This window comes from Rhopilema esculentum, chromosome 4 (assembly GCF_057945365.1).
Source record: "Rhopilema esculentum isolate cy_ngs chromosome 4, ASM5794536v1, whole genome shotgun sequence".
Taxonomy (NCBI): Eukaryota; Metazoa; Cnidaria; class Scyphozoa; order Rhizostomeae; family Rhizostomatidae; genus Rhopilema; species Rhopilema esculentum.
The window spans coordinates 10,465,730-10,491,414 of NC_142818.1; the positions used below are offsets into that span (position 1 = coordinate 10,465,730).

A 25,685-nucleotide genomic window follows, 5' to 3' on the forward strand; every position below is an offset into this window, starting at 1 on the left:
CCTAACCAATCCCTGTCCCAATCCGGTGAGAATCCACGGTTTCAAGTTCAATGAAAGCCTTTGATGAAACTAACAATGATAACACAAGATAGATCAATTTTATTTGAAAGTTCCTGGCAAAATTTTTCAATTTGTTTTGCACGATTCAAAGAGACTAAACTGGGATCAGGGTTATTGTGAAAACTTTAAGTGATCTTCAAAACCATTTGAATGATAATATTTTGCAAGGATAAACAAAATAATTCTATCAACTGAAGTGAAATAGGTGGAGATTGCCTACATATATGTTGTCAAAGTCACCATTCCGATATTCATGACAAAGCTACTAATGCGCTAATACCTAGAAGATGAAATAAAAACAAAAAATGGAAGACAATGATCTGATTGGCAGAATGCTAAGAATACCTGTCAACGGGTGTAAGGCCACCGTCAGACTGCATAAAAAGAACTCGAACGCCCTAAATAAAAAGTGATCAATATTATCAACCAATCTAAGCATACTCAAGACGGCATTTTCTGCTCACCTTGTCAATGAGGAAAATGGTTTCAAAAACCTACATTTTTAATTTAAACGCTTAAATTATACCTAATTTCATAGAAATTTAACATAAAACTAGATAATGAAAATTACTTTTCTGTCAAAAAGTGCTTGATACCGAATAGGCAGATCTGTACATGCTTTTTTGTGTATAGAACAGGACGGTTCTAAGCTGCTACTCCGAGTTTCACACTTAAAAGTGCAGTGAAGTGAAATTTTGTTTGCTTAATATAGTCAACTTATAGTATAAAAGGAACCCTACATAGGTCTTTTGCGTGTTTGCAGGCGTTTTCCTATATAATTTGGGGTTTTTATTGTCACCGGAAGCAAGAAAACTGCTGTTCTGAAACAACAACAACATGACGTCACACGGGGTATTCCAATCTGAAATAGCTGACGAAGATGCACTATCAGATTCCCTCTCACTGGAAAGTCACGAAATTGATGATGATTCGTTCAACGAAGCTAATTCAAACAAAGAATTGAACGAAGAGGATTCCATCGGAGGCTATCAAGGTACTATACCCCGTGTGACGTCACAAAGGAAGTACGAACTCTCAGCAAAAATGTTCGTCATGGTCATCCTTTGGATGGCCGTTTTGCGCAATTTACATCAAATTTGAACGAAAAACAAAACTTGTCCATTTTATCTGACCCTAGACAGTGCAAAAAAATAGTTTTTACAGATTTCATAGTTTTTACTTCACTGCACCTTTAATGCGATCGTCAGGCAAGTGTTCTAAAAACAAGATCTAATTGATTAAATAGCAGAGCTAGTAATAGACTAGGCCTTGCTTCCTTAATGGAGTTTTCCAATATGGTGAACATAAAAAAGAATTCATTCTACCTGCAGGTTCTTTTGAAAGCCCTGGGAAAAGCCTCGAACATACTTCTTGATGCATGGAGTGAGGTAAGCATCGGCACATGCTAATCGATGAAAAAAAAGTTACAGAAATAAAATATCAAAATAAAGCACCGAGATAAAAATTTTACTTTGTGGAGGTGGGGAAAGCCTGAATAAGGAAGCGCAATCATAGCTGTTTACAGTAATATAATACCATTTTAATGATGCTGCTAAGATTGCTCCCTTGTACCTCCGTTCTTACGTAAAAGAAACTGATAAAAATTTAGATGATAAAAAAACACCATTTTTCCCGAGATAAAAGTCAGCCAAAGCAGTAAATTAAGTAAAAGAACTGGCGAGGAAGCAGATATAAGAACAAGGAGAATATAAACGAATGGTTCTTTGTTCACAAAAATAACGAGAGACCCACTAGAGAACCGCTAGACGATATGTGGCTCCATGTAAAACGACAGAACGAATAGATCTAAAAGCTCTCATCATATACAGTCTGAAATATCGCTAATGTATAGTCTTACGCAAGTGCAGGTTTTCTCAGATGATAAAAGCTAAAGGCACTTCTTTTACCTGTATACCCTCTCGGTACAATACGCGCCATCGGCATAATGTTGGAAGAGAGAGAAACTTGTTCAAATCCCATTTCCTTTGCAATTTCACCAATCCTTTGCTCGTGTGAATCATACCTAATGAAAACGGCCAATAAACAGATTTGTAAATTAAATATCATTAGTTTAATAGTAAGAAAAATGAACCTGTTGAATCGTGAGTTGCAGAGATAAAAGCAGACAATTTCCTAATTTGGAAAATTTCTGTTCCTGCACGTGACAAATATCAAAAACTCAATCCTGATTGGTTTAAAGCACAACTCGCAATTTGATTCATTGTTCAGTGACCAGCACTTATAATACCCTTGTCTACTGGCTTCGTCTGACCAGTCAGATTTACCTAAAATACTAATGTCAAGCCATGTGTAAAGTACCTAAAATAGCCATGTAGAATCAGACTGAAGTCAATAAATTTGACATAAATCTGAAACAGATATCTCTCCTAATATGTCTAATTGTATTTCCATTTTAATGTAAATTTTGCTCAACATTAAATGGAAACAAGTATAATAGAAAAGATAAGAAAAATTAAATTTTCAAAAAAAAACTTTTGTTAATATTTTTAAAATTGACAATGCTAAAAAACTTACGAAAATGCATGCATCAACACAACTGCAAGATTGCGAATTCCTTTTTGAAGTAAGTCCTAAAATGGATGCAAAACAACTTAGATTTTTCAACTCCAAATAGCTACAAAATCAGCTCAAGTGCAGATGATTGGATATCAATTTTTAAACCATAGGAAAGGGGTATATTCAAAACTTGATGCTATAAAAAGAGGGCATATATGAGAGAAGGGATCTCATTTCATTATCACAGTACAAAATGTCATTTTGCAACGTCAAAGTGCAGGTCCTGCAATCTCAACATCAATGTTGAGCAATTCTTTTTCACTGATATTCACACACTTTTACATTAAATAGTACTAAGATAAAGGGGACCCTCTCCACAACTACAAAAGCATTTAAGTACAATATGCCTCATCTTTAGAAAAGGCCTTTTTAGAGGTTGGAGACTTCTATTCACTGCAAATTTATTTACCAATTATCATTATAAAAATAAAATGTATGACAATAACCTCAGGTGACTAGAAATATAATGTACCTAGAGGAAATTAATCATGGGTACAAACAAAATGACCTTTAATATTTTCAAGAATGAGAAGTTACCTGAAGATCTTTTTTTAATTGTTCTTCATCCAACTTTTCCCAAACCTCAAGCTGGATGGAAATCAGTGATATATCATATGATAGTGGAAAAACATGATATAACCAAAAAGGAAATGTCATTAAAACAATAAAGTAGCATTTTGCAGTTATAAAAATATTACCAATTTTAGCTTGCCTATATGTTTCCTGCTGTTGCTTGCTGTTTCTTTCAAATGCTGTTTCTTTTCAACTCAACCCAGATTAATAAAAAATCCTCTTAAGCAATCATCCTAGATTGTTCAAAACCAAGACAATATGGAGACAAGATACCTTAACCAACTCCAATCATTTCCGAACAATGCCTGTTTATCCCTACATCTGCACTGGCGTCACCAGCTCAAAAAAACTGGGGTGGACAAAAACAAATTGCCTTGCCCTTCAGACACTTGGAGAGGTCTTTTTTAGTATTTTTTATCTATTTCTTAATGTAGTACAGTAATTTATCTTTTTTCTATCTTTGAGCAAGCAACTTTCTCAAGCATCTTTCTTTGCAAGTTCGAAAGTCAAAATCGATCTGATCAGCCCACCTACTACCCCCCCCCCCCCCAAAGGTTTTCAACGGATTTCAAGAAATTAGAAAATCAACTTCTGGGAAAACTGGGGTGAACATTACTAACTGGCAAGCTATTGTCAAGTAAAAAACCTTGATTGCCAGTCTCATCTGTTTCCATCTACCAATTTAAAAGGTGAATAAGGATACTGAGGGAAGCTATGCTTATCAAGCAATGCACTGATCCTTCATCTCAAAGTGTTTTCAAAACATATTTCCAAAATTTTCAGAATTGTCTCTAGAACATGGAATTCCAAGATAAAATGAGTTTACCTCTTCATTTGTTTTTCCCCTAACTGTCATTTCTCCTTTGTTGAGCTGACATTTTTGCTGCTTAAAAACAACTCTCTCTTTAACCTCAACAATTTCTTCATATAAAACATCTGGCATCACAATTTCCTAAAATGACAAAGGCAAATAATCTTTAAATGATTTTTCATCTTAAGTTAATTATTTGCTTCCTTTTGAGGTGATAAAATGGAATGAGAGGGCAGGTAATAAAATAATGGAGTGATAGGAGGTTAGAAGCATATATTTGTAATAAGAGGGAAACTAAATAAATTTTGGCTGAGATATTAGCTATGCATTGAGGTTCTTCGGCTGTTTTCAGGTGTGCATTAATTGCTTTTGTTGAATTCTTTGTTTGCTTGTGCTTTCTTTCCATAAAAGAGTGGGATTTAGAGGCCTTGCTAGATGAACACTACTCACCAAATCAAATAAATTTGGTCTTGACTGATTGCCAATGTGTAAAAGGTCCCTGAAGCCTTTAGTAATCACAAGTGCAATCCTCTCCCCTTTTCGCTCTAACAATGCATTGGTTGCTACGGTGGTTCCCATTCTTATACTTTCAATATTTCTTGTGTCAACCTGCATTCCTTCTGGAAAATCTGAGTTTGTTTCCTACAAAGAAGACACAAATATACAATAATAACTTTGAGCTTAAAAACAAAAATTCAACCTAAATTGATCATTTTTGTGCTTGCTCAAAGAAATAAAATGCAATGATGACACATTAAATAGACTTAATAATTTTCGGAAGGCAAATTGCAAATAGGTTACACTCTTTTTTTTATAAGAAAAATTTTATAAGAACACGAGCCTCAAAACAGGTCAAAAGTTAAGAACAAATTAAGAACAAGCTGAGGCTGAGCTTCTGCAAAATGCAATTTTGAACAACGTTTTCCCTCAAAATCGAGGGTGCTTCAAAAGCGATGTGTGGGTGCTTTTTCGGTGAATATTCAAATTTATCAGCAAATTAAGGCTGTCTCACTCACTTTGTTTGAAAATGAAGCCTGAACACCTCCTTAGCGTGAAGAAGCTAGCAATAACACTGCTTACACCCTCTTAATTCAAGAACAAATTAAGAACAATCCAGCCTCAGATTTTCGAAAAAATTAAGAACAGTCAGCCTGAACTTAGATTTACTGGTTCTTATAAAAAGAGTGTATTTTTACATATTTTACACAAGAAATGTACAGAACAAAGTTTTAACCAACTAAAACTTAGTTTACCTCAGCGAGGATTCTTCGGATGGCCTCAGTCGGCGCATCTGGGTATGCTGGGTCCTCTGACAACAGCTTCATTACACGAATCTTTCCATTTGGGCATTCTGCATATACATCAGTGAATGTGCCACCTCTATCGATTGCAAACCTGAATTTGGTTTCTCGTCCACCATTTTGCTCCATCTTGCGACACGAACAGACTGAACACAAAAGTACGTCCTTATATTTTCAGCTGAAAGCCAGCCGATGTGTTTAAACGCTATTTGCTTTGACGACCTGCAACAATCCAGAAAGCAAGAGTGGGGGCATGTGCAAAAACATTATGAAGTAACCTCGTGCAGAAGTCACGTAAACATCATGCTTATCCCTCGTGCCTCTTTTTTTCAATAACCGAAGAAAACATCTATTGAAAACAATTTTCTGTGGCGTCTCAGGAATTTTTTTGTAAGCTAATATAGTAAGTATTTGAGCCAATGGGAGTTACTTTAGAACTACTTTATTTCTGTAAACAGGAAAAAAGATTTTGAAAAAATCTATGTTTAGAAAACTTCAACCTAATATGAAGGCAAATTGTTCTAACCAAGACCTTAGCTCGCCGTGCACTGATGATTTGCTCCAAAAATGAATTGGCTCCCAAGGGCACCGGAGCATGGGGGCACTTGCCCCCGTTGCCTTAGTGGTGCGGTGGTAGCGTGGGGGTAGCACGGGGACAGCAAAGGGGCAACACGGGGGCAGCGCGAGGACCGCAAAGTGCCTTTTTCGATAAACTGATTTCCGAGCAATGTTAGTTCATAAATATTTTGAAAGCTAATAAAATCTAGGTTGCAAGCATCTCTTGATACCTATATGCAAGACCAAAGTCAATGTCTTAGACTTTGACGAGGACTGGAAATCGATTTGCAAAGCAATTTGACCAACAAAAATATTTGCGTTAATAAGGTCTTTTCTACTAATGCTGAACAAACTTCACATTGCTGACATTTCATTTTTCATTTTAAATTCTTTATACACAAAAATCCCTTCAGCTTACAACTAAATACCAAATAAGAAAAAAAATACCCTAGTTACATTAATATAATTTATGTACGGTTGAAGCTAAATTATGCACAGTAATCTATCTTATAGCAGCTGCTCTTCCAGGGAGTCGTGTTTTATGTTGTGTTCAGCTCGTATAATAACTTTTCAATTGGTTTTTGAATTGACCAAGTGTAGAGAGCTCTCTGATATTGATGGGAATATCGTTCCAGGTCAGAGCCGAATAGTGAAAGCCTTTCTTGACGTATTCAAGGTTATTTCTTGGGATTTGTAGGTCCCTGCAATTCCTTGTTGTGTATTTCCACAAAATCAAGTGAAATCTTTTGGAGAACGGCTACCAAGCAGATGTTATTTGGAAGGCTTTAAGGGAACAATTGATTATTACTCGGCTGGTATTGTTTCGTATTGTATTTTGAGTTGATTTAACGGCCTTCTTAGATACAAAGTTGTCAACAACTGGGATGCGTCTCTTCATATTGTATTTCATTGTCAAACATTCAAGAAGATCATGATTTGCATTTTATTTAAACTTGCTTGCTAGAATTTGAATAACTGAAACAAAACAGGGATACAATGCTTCTTATAATCTTCCTTCCTAGGCTAGTCTCTTGCCCTCAATTCCTATCTCCCAGGCATTTTTAATTTTGATGATCTTTCTTCGATTCTGTTGATAGTTTGCCACATCTTTTTGAGGTTGCTCTTATTTCCATTTATCGAGCCTCTATTCACATAAAGATTTTTGTATGCTTCAACCTGTTTCTCGAAAGACAGAGAACAATAGATTAAAAAAGTTTAATTAATATCCCGCCCAAGATCTCGATGATATTTGGAATGCTGCAAATGGAGTCCTGCAATGTTAAAAAGAGATTCGCTACTTTGACATACACTGACCACACCTCAATCAGAAGTGGTCATCAAAATTCTCTTGAGAGCCTGTAGTGAGAAGTTGTTCAGCAAAATATCACATTTAGATTTGACCGACGCAATATCATACGCGATCATGACAAGATAACAATGAAGCAACCTTCTTTGAGTAAAATTCTGATTTCTAAGCAGAATGAAAATCTATCATGGAGGTTTGTTATGCATCGGAAAGAGCTACAAGGCATCTAGAGTTGGTCGCCCTAAGCAAAAAACTAGAAAGTCGGTCTTTTAGAGTATTATGTGTTAAATCCTCATGAAAATTGAAGAATTTGAGAAAGCTGCACTTTACGTAGTAAATCGAAGGAGACGCCACATTTCTACCTAAACTGATCAGATTGAAAGTTCTCTACGCACGTGGAGGGTGAATAATTATGATGGGAAATATAGATATGGTGGTCTTTCTTGGTCAATTAACTATAAGTCATGGGTTGGTATGGGTTTGATAGCCTACACACATCGCGTTTTGCTCTAAATTTTGCTATTGTAGTACGTTGATTCAATTTGCCTTCAATTTTTAGATACAAAGAATAAGTTGATAACCAGGGGCGGACACTTGGTCAAATATTGGGGGGGCAAGCCTATTGTTTTAATAAGATGACGTCACATTTCCCATTGTTTTAGAACAAAAGACCATTGTTCTCTAAAGTATTGGGGGGGCGATCGCCCCCCCTCGCCCCCCCAAGTGTCCGCCACTGTTGATAACGTCTGAAAGCTTAGGAGAGAGAGAAATACACAGATGCTACCTGATTACCTACAGTAGGGCAGCCATATTCCCAGCTCAAGAGTCAGTCTACCAAAAAATACAATACCTCCGTCGAAAGAAAAAAGGAAATGATGGCTGTGAGATAGAGAACATTTGTGTTTACCCGTCAATACAAGCAGATGTACAGAAAAACATTCAAAATTGTCCTCGCTGCTTTTCAGAACTGATTTTGAGTGTCATCGATGTCTAATTTGGTTTATTTGAAAATATTCAAGCCATCACGACAGGCCCATAGCCAAGGGGTGGCATGGGGTGGCAATGCCACCCCTGGAGCAAGAGAATTGTTTATTTGGATCTCTTATTATCCATATATTACTCATATATTATGTAAAAAGACTTGCTGAAACGTCTGCCTGCAACAGGTCTGGGGATTTGCCACCCCTACTCCACAGGCCTAGCTACGGGCTTGCATCACGAGTTACCAACTGGTATGGGCTACCAACGGGTTACCAACGAGTTACCCTAACGAGTTACTATTTCTAATAGTGGTTTTATATGGGAATGCCACGTGTCACCGTTACTATTTCAATAAATATATATATATATATAATTTTTTTAAAGAAGATAGTAATACGTTGATATCTCGTATACATCCATACTGAGCTCTGCAAACGTAGAATGTAACCCGTATGGTAGGTAACTCGATGGTGATTCGTGGTTACTCGTGGTTACTCGTGATCATTTTCCCCGCACGACACGAAAGGCTCCTTTGATCAATATTATACATCAGCACATAGAAATGATTTTGTTGCTCACAGTTCCAAATGGCAAGTTTTTATTTTTAGATATTAAATTTGAAGACACATTAACGTTTGAAATGTTTGCATGTATGTAAACAAAAAAGTTTGTATAGTAGATTATTATCAACTTAACCCCCCCCCCCCTCCCCGATTGTACAAATCTTACAAAACCCAACATTTGTGTTCAAGACCCCGAATATGAACAAATTAGACTCTAAACAAACCCGCCAAAAACTTTTTACAGTATCCGAGAGTACATTGGTCCTTTGATAACCATCATCCGACTTTTTCAATATTTTGTGCGTTCTTCTTTACCATTGTCTTAGCAGTAATAATTCTCTCTATGGCATCCCTATTTGATTGCTGCTTGACAATTCCAAAAAACTTCAATTGGATTTAGGCCCGGACTTCGAGGCGCTATTGTCAGTAGTTGTGAATTTGATCCCTGCATTACCTCGTTTGCTTGCTGAAGATAAAATTCTGCATAGATGCACCCACCTTTCATAAATTGCTTCCATTTTGGGTTGCAAAAATTGATACTTCTGTATAATATTTATAAATTTTTATCTGCTCGTTTTACCCTCTATATTAGACAATAATGGCCAAAGGTTAGTGGACTTGAGAAAAATCCAATAAAAAGGCAACTTTACCCCAATAATGTTATGAAAACCCCCAACCCCTTCAGCAATATTGGTTTTTTGGAGAATACCAAAGTAACGGCAATCGAAATGAGTAGAAATAAGCGTATCAACATTGACTGTGGGGCATGGGAAGCGTATTTGTTCAAAAAGACTACAATTTGCCAGCCAGTCCAATAACTTTTGGCCAGGATTGTAGGTTCGTTAATTGTTTAGCGATTAAAAAGGACTGTATTTTGTTCCTGTGATAAGTTATCAGAGGATAACACACTATCAACATGCATTATTGGATTAGACTGTCATAAAAGAATCTTCTTTTTATCTTTTTATCCTTTTACTGTCTTATTACCAAACAAAAGTAATGGTCCACGTCCAACAGTAGTAACCCCCTAAAGCAAACTACTAAAACGCGGACATGATTTACACAGACTTGCACGAAAGACATGATAAATCAAAGTTTCCACTTCGCTAGCTTGTCTGTTGTTTAATCAGCTAGTATCTCCCTATTTCCTTTTTTGTGTGCATTGTCACACGAGTAGTGTTTTGTGCTGATTGGTGGGTATGTGCGATGGGATGGATGGGATGGGGTTGGGGGTCAGTAGAGGGATGAAGAGAGATTGGGCGGGGTTTGGTGTGGGTGAATGAATAGGGAGGGACTGTACGGGGTTGGTTGTTGGTAGAGGGATGGAAAGAGATTGGGCGGGGTTTGGTGTGGGTAAATGAATAGGGAGGGACTGGGCGGTTGGGATAAAAAGAGGACTTGGGCATTGCGGGGTAAATACACAAGTATAGAATAACTAACGGAGGAGTCTGTATAATTGGTTCCATGGACATATGGTTATACTATGCCACGACTTTGGACATAAGATCAGTGCCTTGGACCCACTATATTATCAGCTGGGTTAGGGTCAAGTCAAATAGACTGGCACCCGAGCTTGGCTGCATCCCGAGACGAAAACAGTTTGAATTGAAATGCCTTGCTCTCAAATAAACAAAAGGAATGGAGCAACTAAAAAGGCTAAGAGACAATTTTTGAGAAAGACTGGACGATGTGAAGATTGCTGGACAAACGTTAGAGAAACTGGACAGACGTTCTATTTCGTAGAAAACACAAGTTTGATCATTCTAGCATGTTTAATTTCAATGTTGCCTCCTCTTCACATCCAGGCTCCCTGTGAAATGCTTTCTGGTACTAGTGTTATCACTATTGACAATTTTCGAAATTTTACCACATTGGCTACGCTTACACCTGTCACTGTTTTAAGAGATGAACAGAGACATTGTAGACTATATCATTAAGTTATGAAGACAGTCTACATTAACTGCTTGTTGTTTGCGTCACGTCAAATTTTTCTAAAGGAAGGTAAACAAATATCTTGGCGAAATGACAAATGGGCAAGATTGAAATGTCTCTCATGTCTCACAAGAGAACGCGATCAATGATCTGCAAAATTTCAGTAGCTTGTGAATTTGTAATTATGTTAACTTGTAAGTATAGTAATTGTGTTGGCGATGGGCCATTTCGGCCTACAAGCCTTATTGTAAAAAAAGTAAATGTAAAGTTTCGTTTAACAAAAGAACTTTTAAGATACGGAGTGTCCAGGTTGAGCAGAGAATAGTTTACCTCAAGTTTTCATTTTGAAGGAAGCGATAACTTTTGTGTACTGGGAATGAAACAGCCTTGTAATTGATAGGGTGCAAAATAGCCTCAAACAAATCACAGATGTCAAATTAAACTTTAATCGTAATAGTGACAAATTGGAGTTTCTTCGATAAAAAGTCTATCGTTTCATCGATTTGGCAGTAGATGCACGGATACAAACATTTATTCAAAAACGCTATTTAACCATTGTTCCAAAAAATACATTTTTTCCGTACCCTAGACTTCTAAAGACTTATGCAGTTACTCAAAGCGAAATTCAAGTCCAACAGGCTTAAAATACTTTTCAATTGCCTCATCCATTCGCTTGTTCATCTCTTCAGTGAAATAATTCTTCCAGTCTCCTACCTCCCCTTTCCGAATAAAGCTCCCTTCTTTCTTCATGGTCTTTCCATCTTGAAAAGCTTCGAGGTTCAAAGATTTATTTTCTTTCATTTTCTTAAAGCTCAAGTGATCAACCAAAATCCCAACTTGCTCTTCTGTGATTTCCTTCCCCAGAAATTCTGCCACCTTTCTGACATTGCCAGCTAAATCAGCTTTTAGTTCTTCAAAAAACAAAAGGCACACATTTGGGTGATTTCGTCGCTTCCAAGCTTCAATAACATATTCAAAATACGGCGTGTAAAGCAACAGACCATCCATGAATAGATCGAAGAAGGTTTCAAAATCACCTTCGTAATCATGCGATTGAATTAACTTTTCAAAGTGATAAAACGAAACTATTGTGTCTTTTGGATTTCTCAAACATGTAACAATCCTGCATTTGTTGACCAAGTCCTCAGGAAAATGGCCAAACGGAAGATGAGATTTCAAGACTCTCGGTGAATCCATGGTCGCTACCATTTCGAGGTAGCCATTGAAGCGGGGACGAGCATCATCTATAAAGTGGACAAGAACTGGGTTTTCTAAAAAAGGAACTCTTTCCCATGCTGAAATGGCTTTGGCCTTGTCTATATCACAGTTGTTCTGTAGGCACCAGACAAGCTCTTGTACCCAGGTTGTGCCATTTTTAGGAAAGGTAAAAATATAAACATCTTCTGCACGCGCTTCCCAATTTTTATATCGATCCTTGAATTTCTCATAGGCCTTGGGCAAAATGCTGTTTCCAGGCACTGTTCTAATATACCTCCGTCCATGTTTAACGAATGGAGTTGGGTAAACCTGCTTCAACCGCTCAGTGTCGCTGTCAGAGAGTGGCACAAGTTGAATGGTCTCCATTTTGTCTGAAGAATGAACCATAAGACTCCAGCCACCATGGATAGAGAACGAGATCTTATTAACCTTGTGGCAAATCAAGAACAAAAACCGGGTAAAACCCGAACAACGATCCCTCGGTTCACTGCAGAAAACACCAACGAACCAAGCACACCGCCTCGGTGAAGATGAAGTAAATTATAAACAACAAACTCACAAACCTAATCTTCAATAGCCTGGCAAATTGCTATTATCGCAACTACAAATACAACGAGTCTCCGTCCGCGGCAGAAACTGACCGATACGAGTGGCAAATCAAAACAATTGCGACCACTTAACAATGGCAGTTTTAAGGGGTGCAAGGCGTGAAACGGTTATCCATTTCGTAATTTCTTGTTTCATAAGTGTGAATCCAAGGCCCCAACGTATGACAAACTTCTGTGACCTTTAAGAGATAAAGCCACTGCTAGTCGAGAAGATGGATGCTTGTGACCTCCATGAATTGAGGACATTCGCCTCCACCTATATGGTGTTGCTGTCTGCCATGCACAAACCGTCAGGAAAAGACTATGTAATAGTCCAGACGATGCTTTGGTCCTAGACTTTATTACAGATCTTACAGAAGAAACAGAGAAATCTAACGGAAGCTGAGATGAAAGCAATAAAGTTGAGCAGATGGAGTTGAGCAGATGGAGTGCGACGACTCCAGTTCTGCTGAATTTTTGAAGATGAATTTCTGATGGCCTCTTGGGATGAAAATAGCTAATAATACTAGTTTGTACCATCATTTTAATTACAAACTAACGGGGCGCGTAATTTTGGCCAAAAATGATCGGAACGGCCAATTTCAAGTAAAAATCTGCGGATTTATCCCCCCCAGCCTGTTTGGCCACCAGTTGCAGGCTAGGTGGGTTATTTTATGCTGAGTGTTCAGCCTACAGATTCTTAAAAGGGCTGTGACATCCTGCGTGGCAACACGCCAGTTGTGCGAAAGTTGTGCACGCGTGGCAACACACCATATGGAAAATCAATATGGAACAATGCAGTGTTTTATATCCGTGCTCATGCTCATCGTGCGAAGCTTTCGCATTTTGGTATGTTCTGTGAAAGGAAATGACAACGAAGGTTCTCTCTACGGTCTTATCGCCTTTTTTTTTTGGATGAAGGATGGCAATGCAAAAAAAGCCATCGCCACTTTTACAGCCTGGATACAGCAGCTCGAAGGGAGCAGTTAAAAGAAATAGGCCGAAATGACACCAAAAAACCTACCTTACCGATACAAACTATTTCATTTTCAACTTTCTAAGCATAGGAGCCCATTCAGCAATGCTGGTTTACAAGGGGCCATGCATCAAAACTAAAAGAAAAACTAACATAAAATAGAATAAAGTAAAAAGTTTAAATAGATCATAAGATACGATACCCAACCACTTCTAAGCCACCATACCTTCACAATTTTTGATACTCTTTTCATTATAACAACTTCTGTTTCCCGATTAACATTAGATACAAACATATCCCTTAGCTAAAAACCTGAAGCAATCCGAAGCTGAAGTATTAAAATAAAACAAGCAAAGCCAATAAATTTTGAAGCAAAGTTTTTTAATGTTCTAAGAGATCTTGCCTTCTTAGCTTCGGAATCTAGGTTATTCCAAAGTTTAGCGCCCCTTTGCTTGTGTTAATCTTTGGAGCTTTAAGTCAGTGTCTGCATTACGCAGCTGCCAAGCTGCACTTTGAGAACTACTTCTGAACATATCGCTTATATATTGGGGGCAAGAGTATTAAAGATTTATGTTTAGTCGTCCTGCTATCATGTTAATCATGTCATTGGCTGTTTTCCAGCCTAGATTTTCAAGTTATTAGCGAAAACATTTTCAAAGTTTACAGGACAATTTTGGAGTAATCATTTTGTTGTTTAATTTCTAATGCCAATTGCTTGACACATTTGGTGTCGATTGTCCGTACAAATGTGGAAACATAGTAATTATCCTTTCCAAGTTCGGCAAATACATTCATAAAATACAATTGATCGAACTTACTGAAGTACCGGAGCACCATCCGTCATGACCCCAATGTGGAAAACGCACAATGCCCCGTGTATTTGGTTAATTTACAAAACCGTGACACAGCGACACAGCCCCTTTAAAACACCAGATTCTGTTGTTTTAAAGAGTTAACATAGTACACGGAAACACCCGAGAGTTGGAAATAGAATTTGGTCTACATAAGGGATCTGCACTAAGGCATTTGGGAACTACTTTGTGCGGACGATTTGGTAATCATGGCTAAAAGTAAAGAAAACCTACCAATTAGACTAGCAGGATGGCAGATAAGTATGGAAAAAGGAGGCCTATAGGTAATTCCTACCAAGACTGAGCCTATGGTTAGTGCCAAAAGAGCAATAGATGAAGAAGCTATTGAAATAGAAGACATCCATCAAACTAGATTGAAGCAAGTAGATAAGTTCAAGTACCTTGGAGGAAAAATGGTGAAAGAGGGAGGCACAGAAGAAGATGTCAGGGAAAGAATAAAAAGTGGTTGGAAGAAGTGGAAAGAAGTTAGCAGTGTAATTTTGGATAAAAAGATGCCTAAGAAACTAAAGTTTATTGTACAATTGTTTGGCCAATAATGATGCATTGAGCAGATATATGGGCACTTAGAAGAAAAGAAGAACTCTTGCTGGACAGAAGAGATATGAGCAAGTTGAGATGGATGCTGGGTATATCGCTAAGAGAAAGAAGAAGAAATGAGGATATAAAAACTGAAACTAAAGTGGCTAGTATTGTAGAGAAGATTAGGGAATCCAGATTGAGATGGTTACGTCATGTGATGAGAAGAGATGAAGATAACCCAGTGAAGGAAGCATGGGAACTACCTGTGGAAGATCGAAGATCTGTAGGAAGACGGAGATTGAAGTGGAGAGATTTGGTTGAAGAAGATCTGAGAAAGAAAAACATCCGGATAGAAGACTCTCAGGATAGACCATATTGGCGGCGACGTACAAGATTGGTCGACTCCAGCTGGGACTAAGGCAAAGAAGAAGAAGATGAAGAAGATGAAGAGGATGAAGAAGAGGAAAAAGAAGAGGACAAGAAAGAGGAAGAAAAATGGGAGGGAAGAATAAGAGGAAGAAGAAGGAGCAAAAAATTAAAGGGTCGAGCAAATGCTTCTGTTGTAATTGTAGGGTCGAGCAAATAAAAAAGAGACATTTTTCTTTTAAACTATAAAGATAACAAAACTAAACAATAGCACGATTTAATCTCCTTCTACGAACGCTTGATCTGCCCCACTGTGCTGATTGGTGGGTATGTGTGATGGGATGGATGGGATGGATGGGATGGGGTTGGGGGTCAGTAGAGGGATGGAGAGAGATTGGGCAGGGTTTGGTTTGGGTGAATGGATAGGGAGAGACTGGGCGGTTGGGATAAGAAGAGGACTTGGGCATTGCGGGGTAACTACACAAGTGTAGGATAACTAACGGAGGAGTCTGTATAATTGGTTCCATGGACATATGGTAATACTATGCCACGACTTTGGACATCAGATCAGATGAGTGCCTTGAACCCACTTTATTATCAGCTGGGTTAGGGTCAAGTCAAATAGACTGGCACCCGAGCTTGGCTGCATCCCGAGACGGGAACAGTTTGAATTCAAATGCCTTGCTCTCAAATAAACAAAAGGAATGGAGCAACTAAAAAGGCTAAGAGACAATTTTTGAGAAAGACTGGACGATGTGAAGATTGCTTGACAAACGTTAGAGAAACTGGACAGACGTTTTATTTCGTAGAAAACACAAGTTTGATCATTCTAGCATGTTTAATTTCAATGTTGCCTCTTCTTCATATCCAGGCTCCCTGTGAAATGCTTTCTGGTACTAGTGTTATCACTATTGACAACTTTCGAAATTTTACCACATTGGCTACGCCTGCACCTGTCACTGTTTTAAAGAGATGAACAGAGGTATTGTAGACTATATCACTAATTTATGAAGACAGTCTTTTGAAATGATATAAAGAAGCAGGCTCCGTGTCTTTTATTATCTAAACATCAAATTTTTCTAAAGGAAGGTAGACAAATATGTTGGCGAAATGACAAATGCGCAAGGTTGAAATGTCTCTCGTGTCTCAAAAGAGAACGCGATCAATGATCTGCAAAACTTCAGTAGCTTGTAAATTTGTAATTATGTTAACTTGTAAGTATAGTAGTTGTGTTGGCGATGGGCCATTTCGGCCTACAAGCCGTATTGTAAAAAAAGTAAATGTAAAGTTTTGTTTAACAAAAGAACTTTTAAGATACGGAGTGTCCAGGTTGAGCGAATAGGTTGCTTCAAGGTTTCATTTTGAAGGAAGCGATAACTTGTTTTGTGGACTGGGAATGAAACACCCTTGTAATTGATAGGGTGCAAAATAGCCTCTAACAAATCACAGATGTCAAATTAAACTTTAATCGTAATAGTGACAAATTGGAGTTTCTTCAATAAAAAGTCTATCGTTCCATCGATTTGGCAGTAGATGCACGGATACAAACATTTATTCAAAAACGCTAGTTAACCATTGTTCCAAAAAATACATTTTTTCCGTACCCTAGACTTCTAAAGACTTACGCAGTTACTCAAAGCGAAATTCAAGTCCAACAGGCTTAAAATACTTTTCAATTGCCTCATCCATTCGCTTGTTCATCTTTTCAGTGAAGTAATTCTTCCAGTCTCCTACCTCCCCTTTTCGCATGAAACTCCCTTCTTTCTTCATGATCATTCCATCTTGAAGAGCTTCGAGGTTCAAAGATTTATTTTCTTTCATTTTCTTAAAGCTCAAGTGATCAACCAAAATCCCAACTTGCTCTTCTGTAATCTCCTTCCCCAGAAATTCTGCCACCTTTCTGATATTGCCAACCAAATCAGCTTTTAGTTCTTCAAAAAACAAAAGGCAAACATTTGGGTGATTTCGTCGCTTCCAAGCTTCAATTACATATTCAAAATACGGCGTGTAAAGCAACAGACCATCCATGAATAGATCGAAGAAAGTTTCAAAATCACCTTCGTAATCATGCGATTGAATTAACTTTTCAAAGTGATAAAACGAGACTATTGTGTCTTTTGGATTTCTCAAACACATCACAACCTTGCTTTTGTCGAGTAAGTCGCCGGGAAAATGGCAAAATGGAAGGTGAGATTTTCAAGACTCTCGGTGAATCCATGGTCGCTACCATCTCGAGGTAGCCATCAAAGCGGGGACGAGCATCATCTATAAAGTGGACAAGAACTGGGTTTTCTAAAAAAGGAACTCTTTCCCATGCTGAAATGGCTTTGGCCTTGTCTATATCACAGTTGTTCTGTAGGCACCAGACAAGCTCTTGTACCCAGGTTGTGCCATTTTTAGGAAAGGTAAAAATATAAACATCTTCTGCACGCGCTTCCCAATTTTTATATCGATCCTTGAATTTCTCATAGGCCTTAGGCAAAATGCAGTTTCCAGGCACTGCTCTAATATACCTCCGTCCATGTTCAACGAATGGAGTTGGGTAAACCTGCTTCAACCGCTCAGTGTCGCTGTCAGAGAGTGGCACAAGTTGGATGGTCTCCATTTTGTCTGAAGAATGAACCATAAGACTCCAGCCACCATGGATAGAGAACGAGATCTTATTAACCTTGTGGCAAATCAAGAACAAAAACCGGGTAAAACCCGAAAAACGATCTCTCGGTTCACTGCAGAAAACACCAACGAACCAAGCACACCGCCTCGGTGAAGATGAAGTAAATTATAACAACAAATTCACAAACCTAATCTTCAATAGCCTGGCAAATTGCTATTATCGCAACTACAAATACAACGAGTCTCCGTCCGCGGCAGAAACTGACCGATACGAGTGGCGGATCAAAACAATTGCGACCACTTAACAATGGCAGTTTTAAGGGGTGCAAGGCGTGAAACGGTTATCCATTTCGTAATTTCTTGTTTCATAAGTGTGAATCCAAGGCCCCAACGTATGACAAACTTCTGTGACCTTTAAGAGATAAAGCCACTGCTAGTCGAGAGGATGGATGCTTGTGACCTCCATGAATTGAGGACATTCGCCTCCACCTATGGTGTTGCTGTCTGCCATGCACAAACCGTCAGGAAAAGACTATGTAGTAGTCCAGACGATGCTGTGGTCCTAGACTTTCTTACAGATCTTACAGAAGAAACAGAGAAATCTAACGGAAGCTGAGATGAAAGCAATAAAGTTGAGCAGATGGAGTTGAGCAGATGGAGTGCGACGACTCCAGTTCTGCTGAATTTTCGAAGATGAATTTCTGATGGCCTCTTGGGATGAAAATAGCTAATAATACTAGTTTGTACCATCATTTTAATTACAAACTAACGGGGCGCGTAATTTTGGCCAAAAATGATCGGAACGGCCAATTTCAAGTAAAAATCTGCGGATTTATCCCCCCCCAGCATTTTTGGCCACCAGTTGCAGGCTAGGTGGGTTATTTTATGCTGAGGGTTCAGCCTACATATTCTTAAAAGGGCTGTGACATCCTGCGTGGCAACACGCCAGTTGTGCGAAAGTTGTGCACGCGTGGCAACACACCATATGGAAAATCAATATGGAATAATACAGTGTTTTATATCCGTGCTCATGCTCATCGTGCGAAGCTTTCGCATTTTGGTATGTTCTGTGAAAGGAAATAACAATGAAGGCTCTTTCTACGGTCTTATCACTATATTTCTTTGGATGAAGGATGGCAATGCAAAAAAAGCCATCGTTACTTTTACAGCCTGGATACAGCAGCTCGAAGGGAGCAGTTAAAAGAAATAGGCCGAAATGACACCAAAAAACCTACCTTACCGATACAAACTATTTCATTTTCAACTTTCTAAGCATAGGAGCCCATTCAGCAATGCTGGTTTACAAGGGGCCATGCATCAAAACTAAAAGAAAAACTAACATAAAATAGAATAAAGTAAAAAGTTTAAATAGATCATAAGATACGCTACCCAACCACTTCTCAGCCACCATACCCTCGCAATTTTTAATACTCTATTTATTATTACAACTTCTGTTTCCCGATTTACATTAGATACAAATATCTCCCATAGCTAAAAACCTGAAGCAACGCGAAGCTGAAGTATTAAAACAAAACAAGCAAAGCCAATAAATTTTGAAGCAAAGTTTAAAATATTCAAAGAGATCTTGCTCTCTTAGCTTCGGAATCTAGGTTATTCCAAAGTTTAGCGCCCTTTGGCTTGTGTTTATCTTTGGAGCTTTAAGCCAGTGTCCGCATTACGCAGCTGCCAAGCTGCACTTTGAGAACTACTTCTGAACAAATCGCTCATATATTGGGGACAAGATTGTTTAAAGATTTATGTTTAGTCGTCCTGCTATCATGTTTAATCATGTCATTGACTGTTTTCCAGCCTATATTTTCAAGTTATTAGCGAAAACATTTTCAAAGTTTGCAGGACAATTTTGGAGTAATCATTTTGTTGTTTAATCTCTAATGCCAATGGCTTGACACATTTGGTGTCGATTGTCCGTACAAATGTGGAAACATAGTAATTATCCTTTCCAAGTTCGGCAAATACATTCATAAAATACAATTGATCGAACTTACTGAAGTACCGGAGCACCATCCGTCATGACCCCAATGTGGAAAACGCACAATGCCCCGTGTATTTGGTTAGTTTACAAAACCGTGACACAGCGACACAGCCCCTTTAAAACACCAGATTCTGTTGTTTTAAAGAGTTAACATAATATAAGGAAACACCCGAGAATTGGAAATAGAAGTTGGTCTACATAAGGGATCTGCACTATATCCTTTCCATTATAGGCATTTGGGAACTACTTTGTGCGGACGATTTGGTAATCATGGCTAAAAGTAAAGAAAATCTACCAATTAGACTAGCAGGATGGCAGATAAGTATGGAAAAAGGAGGCCTAAAGGTAATTGCTACCGAGGCTATGGTTAGTGCCAAAGAGCAATAGATGAAGAAGCTATTGAAATAGAAGACACCCATCAAACTAGATTGAAGCAAGTAGATAAGTTCAAGTACCTTGGAGGAAAAATGATGAAAGAGGGAGGCACAGAAGACGATGTCAGAGAAAGAATAAAAAGTGGTTGGAAGAAGTGGAAAGAAGTTAGCAGTGTAGTTTTAGATAAAAAGATGTCTAAGAAACTAAAGATAAAAGTTTATTGTACAATTGTTAGACCAATAATGATGTATTGAGCAGATATATGGGCACTTAGAAGAAAAGAAGAACTCTTGCTGGACAGAAGAGATATGAGCAAGTTGAGATGGATGCTGGGTATATCGCTAAGAGAAAGAAGAAGAAATGAGGATATCAGAACTGAAGCTAAAGTGGCTAGTATTGTGGAGAAGATTAGGGAATCCAGATTGAGATGGTTACGTCATGTGATGAGAAGAGATGAAGATGACCCAGTGAAGGAAGCATGGGAACTACCTGTGGAAGATCGAAGATCTGTAGGAAGACGGAGATTGAAGTGGAGAGATTTGGTTGAAGAAGATCTGAGAAAGAAAAACATCCAGATAGAAGACTCTCAGGATAGACCATATTGGTGGCGACGTACAAGAATGGCCGACCCCAGTTGGGACTAAGGCAAAGAAGAAGAAGATGAAGAAGATGAAGAGGATGAAGAAGAGGAAAAAGAAGAGGACAAGAAAGAGGAAGAAAAATGGGAGGGAAGAATAAGAGGAAGAAGAAGGAGCAAAAAATTAAAGGGTCGAGCAAATGCTTCTGTTGTAATTGTAGGGTCGAGCAAATAAAAAAGAGACATTTTTCTTTTAAACTATAAAGATAACAAAACTAAACAATAGCACGATTTAATCTCCTTCTACGAACGCTTGATCTGCACACTTCTGGGCGGCTGTGTCGATTGATGTCATAATCATGTGACTAAACCGTGCTGGAGAGTTTCCAGCAAGGGCGAGGCCTAACCAATATTTCCCAGGCATTTCTAATACGTCATCTCAACAGATTCTTATACATGGGTGTTTACTGTAGTTCGCACCAAATAGGAATTGAAATTCAAATTGCAGAATCGCAGTAGTATGAACATTTTCTTGCGGAATCTCCGTATATGATATCCACAAAGACCCCTTTATAGTGTGACCCGGGCCATGTTCCTATTGTTTTCAACTGTGCGTGACATTACTATCATAAGATTCCCTTCAGTTCTAATGCTGTACTAAGATCAGGGAAGAATCTTTTCATTTTCTTTCTCTGACGTTTTGTGCCAGACAATAAGTCATCTTGATGGATATCCACGATTTTCAGAGACCTTGGTGTTTCTTTAACTTTTTACTTTGAGTACTAAAGTTTCATAATTATTTCTGATTATCCAGTATTCGTTTCTTATAGAAAATGTAATTTAAAAAAATGAGCTTGCTTTGTGGATATCTCGGTTTTCAGAAACCTCCAATGACTGGAACAGGAAATTTCCATCGATTATGTCCACTCTTGTTTATTTTTATCTGTTGTCTGAATTTGACAACAGCGTCTTTGGTTATCCCCTACCATTGAAAAACATCTGGCCGATCTGGGATCGATCCCGTGTACACACATAATGTTTTGGGATCGATCCCGTGTAAACGCAAGCGAAATTTACGGATCGATACAGTTTGGGATCCCAGGATTGTTAGACCGTAATGCCTAGTTTAGTCATCATTGTTTATTTCGCTTTTCATGTATCACAGTTAGCATTTACGTATGTTTTTGTTGAGCTTAGCATCATTAAGCTTGTTTTAGCATAGGTACCTATTCAGCCCTTCCCTTCCTTTCCCATGTTTTCACGTCGTACTTTTTACTTACTTCATGTCGTTGATGAAACTTACTCATGATTTTCTAAATATATATCCTCTTTCTTCAAAGTATAAATACAGCATGTAAAGTTTGAATTTTCAGAATACGTTGAAGTGGCTCAAAGGAGTACGTGAACTTTTTGTGTTTGTTCGTGCTATCTGAGTCTTTAGGGATTATTGTTAGCGAGATTGTTAGGATAACTAAAGTCTCACAACACACGGTGTGTGATACTTTCTCAATAACATTGATCTTTCATAGATCTTACAATGCTGGCAGTGTGTCATCACAGTCACTATTCTGTGTCACAATGCATCTGAAATATTCCAACATCTCTCAACATATATAAAGCACTGAACACAACCTTTGGAACCTGTGATAAAATTGTTGACGAAAACTTTAGGCCCAGTAACAATTATCTGTTTTCTTCAATATTCATATTATTATGAGACTTTTAAACTGAAAACCAAACGTAGAGAATCCGACTATATATACCTCGAACAACACTCGTTTTAGCCTGTTCCCGTCTCTAATAATATTTAATGTATCAAATCAAACTTCAGCATGAACAATGAGAAAACCTACCTTTGTGGAACAACCCTTGATATTATACTTGCAAAAATCAATAAGCCAGCAATAGACCAAAAAATTGTTTCATTGAAAATATTTTCCTTTTCTTTTGTACTTTAAGATGTTACTACACTTACTCATAGCGAAATTCAAGTCCAACAGGCTTCAAATACTTTTCAATTGCCTCATCCATTCGCTTGTTCATCTCTTCAGTGAAGTAATTCTTCCAGTCTCCTACCTCCCCTTTTCGAATGAAGCTCCCCTCCTTCTTCATGTCTTTTCCATCTTGGAGTCCTTCTAAATTCACAGACTTATTTTGTTTCATTTTATTAAAGCTCAAATGATCAATCAAAATCCCAACTTGCTCTTCTGTGATTTCCTTCCCCAGGAATGTTGCCACCTTTCTGATATTGCCAGCCAAATCAGCTTTTAGTTCTTCATAAAACAAAAGGCAAACATTTGGGTGATTTCGTCGCTTCCAAGCTTCAATGGTGTATTCAAAATATGGCGTGTAAAGTAACAGATTATCCATGAAAAGTTCGAAGAAAGTTGCGAAATCACCACTGAAATCTAAAGAGTGAAATAACTTTTGATGATGGAAAAACGAGACTACTGTGTCTTTTGGATTTCTCAAACATATCACTACCCTGCTTTTGTCGAGTAAGTCGTCGGGAAAATGGCAAAATGGAAGGTGAGATTTAAAGACTCTCGGCGAATCCATTTTTTCTACCATTTTGTGGAAACCTTCAATGCGAGAGCGAGCCTTATCCAAAAAGTCAACAATAACTGGTCCTTCTAAAAATGGGGTTCTTTCCAGCGATGAAATGGATTTGGCCTTGTTTATGTCACAGTTGTTCTGTAGGCACCAGACGAGCTCTTGTACCCAGGTTGTACCATTTTTAGGAAAGCCAAAAACATAAACATCTTCTGAGCGAACGTCCCAATTCTTAAATCGATCCTTGTATTTCTCATAGGCTTTAGGCAAAATGCAGTTTCCTGGCACAACTCTCACGTACATCTGCCCCAATTTAACGAATGTATGTGGGTACACCTTCTTCAACCGCTCGGTTTCACTTTCAGATAGTGGAGTGAGTTGCATGGTCGTCATGTTGTCAGGATCACATATCAAAAGAAAAAATTCCAGTTACCTTGTTTGCTAGACTTGCTCCAAGTCTATTTTATGCTTGAGAGAGTGTATTTTCTTCCCTCCTGTGGACTTCTGTGAATGAGACGGGCGCGGTGGGAGGGGAAAAGCGAAATAGACTTGTGGACTGTGTATGCTCATGAATTATTAATGAGCTTTTCGATAACCGGGGTATTATACAAATAAACAAAACAAAGCACTGCGTCGCGTTGTGAAGACTAGCGATAACAAACAAAACATTTCCTTCTGCTATTGTCACTGAATAGCCTGCGTAAATATCATCATGGTATCGTTAAGGCCGACCTCCACTTGGCCGCGCGTACGGCGCGATTAAATTGGCGCATGCTCAAAGGCAATAAATTGAAAATCACGTTGACAGGTCAGGCGGCCGTTCGTTAAGGCCGGTTTCCACATTATTCGCTCTGGTCGCGCGACTTGGCGAAATCGAATCAATGTGCATTCGCTCAGCCGCACGACCAGAGCGAATAAAGTGGAAACCAGCCTTTACAGTTTTCTGCACGTATGAAGGCGGGTTTCCACTTGATTCGCTCTGGTCGCGCGACTGAGTGAATGCACATTGGGGCATGTGCAAATTGAACTTCCTCATTCGCTGCGAATGCGCGACCATTCGCTGAGTAGTTCAACTCAGTTGAACTACTGGGCGGCTGGTCGCGTTCGCCGATTCGCTGACTTGTTGATTCGATTTCGCCAAGTCGTGCGACCAGAGCGAATCAAGTGGAAACCGGCCTTGACAGTCGAACTCAAGGCGATTTTCAGAGCGGCCGCTTGTTGTTCACTGACATTTATCCAATCAGATTGACTGAAAACTTCCGCTCATACGATAGTTGGCAGCGGTAGTGTTGAATGCATCGCTCGTTTCAAGGAAACGCAATGTGACACACACACACATTCAGGAGGCTGAATTGGTTCCCTTTTTATCGATTTCCGAATCAAATGAGGAGCAACATATCTTGATAATTCTTCAAAATTTGAAGCTGACATTCGTAACATCATTCAAAATAATTCGGTATCCGACTAACCACGATTGACTAATTTTTCCTTTGTTTCCTTTGCACTAAGGTTTTTCATAAGCATAAATTAAACGAAGGTGCAGATTATTCAAAAAAACTTTAAAATTTGGTACAAATGAATATCTAACCTACAAAATGGTTCTTGTAACCAGGCCATTTGAAATTAATGGGCAATGTCAGTACTTGTACCCATGTCAGTATTTCACATGAGCATTGCCGATCGCTCGACGCTAGGCCATTTGATTTCACGAGATTTTGTTGTTGATGCTGTTGGTTCGGAATCACTAACTGTGATTGGCAATGCTCGGTATCCCCAGCTACAATCCTTTGTTTAAAAGACAGTAAGAAACTCGGTACCATCGGTACCGGTGGGATCCGCATTTGTGGATGATAACCAATCAAAACTGTTGTTACTAAAGGTGCTCTACTACTGAAATCTTCCGCACGCGCGGCCAAGTGGTGGTCGGCCTTTAAATTGGAGGTGGAGCCTTTAAATTTAGATAACGATTTATTATAGATAGTGAACAAGATTTTATCTTTCCCGAATTAACAACAACAGGCAATGGCGAAGAAATTTGTCAAAGAAAGACCAGGTGCGCACAAAGAAATTGATGCTACCAAGGACATAATTTCGGTCCTTATGCTACAATTTGAAGGTTATTGTTCAAAGGACCACAATTTGAGGGCCATTTTTTAAACATTTAGCTTTGGCCCTCTTTGACCCTGACTGGACCCCCTGTTAGGCCATAATGTGAGTACCCCCCTTCACGCACACAATGACATTTGGTGCGATTGCGACACATTTCCATGCGTGTTGTTGTAAGCAACAGTACTGTGGACCAACGAAATCCGGTGTGTATCACCAGAAACGCCGTCTGGAGTGGCATACCGTAAAAACCAGACCCGAGACCCAA

The 25,685-nt window shown here is 38.6% G+C and overlaps 6 protein-coding genes across 8 annotated transcripts in view; 2 read left to right on the forward strand and 4 right to left on the reverse strand.

Annotated features, from left to right (window-relative positions):
- The window catches only part of LOC135691340 (5-oxoprolinase), a 56,368-nt gene extending 50,709 nt beyond the window's left edge, over nt 1-5,659 (reverse strand). The window contains exons 1-8 of one of the 3 annotated variants that reach the window (XM_089113657.1): nt 5,275-5,659; nt 4,472-4,663; nt 4,037-4,162; nt 3,175-3,225; nt 2,596-2,651; nt 1,968-2,083; nt 1,386-1,465; nt 406-458 (exon numbers count right to left, since the gene is read on the reverse strand). In XM_089113657.1, coding sequence (XP_088969783.1) covers nt 406-458; nt 1,386-1,465; nt 1,968-2,083; nt 2,596-2,651; nt 3,175-3,225; nt 4,037-4,162; nt 4,472-4,663; nt 5,275-5,451 — 851 coding nt within the window. In that variant the 5' untranslated portion in view covers nt 5,452-5,659. The remainder of the gene's footprint in view (nt 1-405; nt 459-1,385; nt 1,466-1,967; nt 2,084-2,595; nt 2,652-3,174; nt 3,226-4,036; nt 4,163-4,471; nt 4,664-5,274) is intronic. The other 2 variants (XM_089113655.1, XM_065209179.2) reach the window with 2 other exon arrangements.
- Nucleotides 5,660-11,271: 5,612 nt separating this feature from the next.
- LOC148960419 (sulfotransferase 1E1-like) lies at nt 11,272-12,246 on the reverse strand. Its single transcript, XM_089115642.1, has one exon. The coding sequence runs from the start codon at nt 12,244-12,246 to the stop codon at nt 11,272-11,274; it is 975 nt and encodes a 324-aa protein (XP_088971768.1).
- A 2,298-nt stretch (nt 12,247-14,544) lies between these two features.
- LOC148960420 (uncharacterized) lies at nt 14,545-15,252 on the forward strand. The gene is made up of 2 exons (XM_089115652.1): nt 14,545-14,578; nt 14,867-15,252. The coding sequence occupies exons 1-2, from the start codon at nt 14,545-14,547 to the stop codon at nt 15,250-15,252; spliced, it is 420 nt and encodes a 139-aa protein (XP_088971778.1).
- Nucleotides 15,253-15,817: 565 nt separating this feature from the next.
- Nucleotides 15,818-18,539, reverse strand: LOC135691343 (sulfotransferase 1E1-like). The gene is made up of 2 exons (XM_089115658.1): nt 17,378-18,539; nt 15,818-17,346 (listed from the first exon to the last, which is right to left on the reverse strand). The coding sequence occupies exons 1-2, from the start codon at nt 17,824-17,826 to the stop codon at nt 16,830-16,832; spliced, it is 966 nt and encodes a 321-aa protein (XP_088971784.1). The 5' UTR covers nt 17,827-18,539; the 3' UTR covers nt 15,818-16,829.
- Nucleotides 18,540-20,117: 1,578 nt separating this feature from the next.
- LOC135690948 (uncharacterized) lies at nt 20,118-20,825 on the forward strand. Its single transcript, XM_065208646.2, has 2 exons — nt 20,118-20,151; nt 20,440-20,825. Exons 1-2 carry the CDS (start codon nt 20,118-20,120, stop codon nt 20,823-20,825), a joined length of 420 nt encoding a protein of 139 aa, XP_065064718.2.
- On the reverse strand, nt 20,514-24,006 carry LOC135691350 (sulfotransferase 1E1-like). The gene has a single exon (XM_065209191.2). It carries the CDS (start codon nt 23,702-23,704, stop codon nt 22,730-22,732), a length of 975 nt encoding a protein of 324 aa, XP_065065263.2. The 5' UTR covers nt 23,705-24,006; the 3' UTR covers nt 20,514-22,729.
- Nucleotides 24,007-25,685: the final 1,679 nt, after the last annotated feature.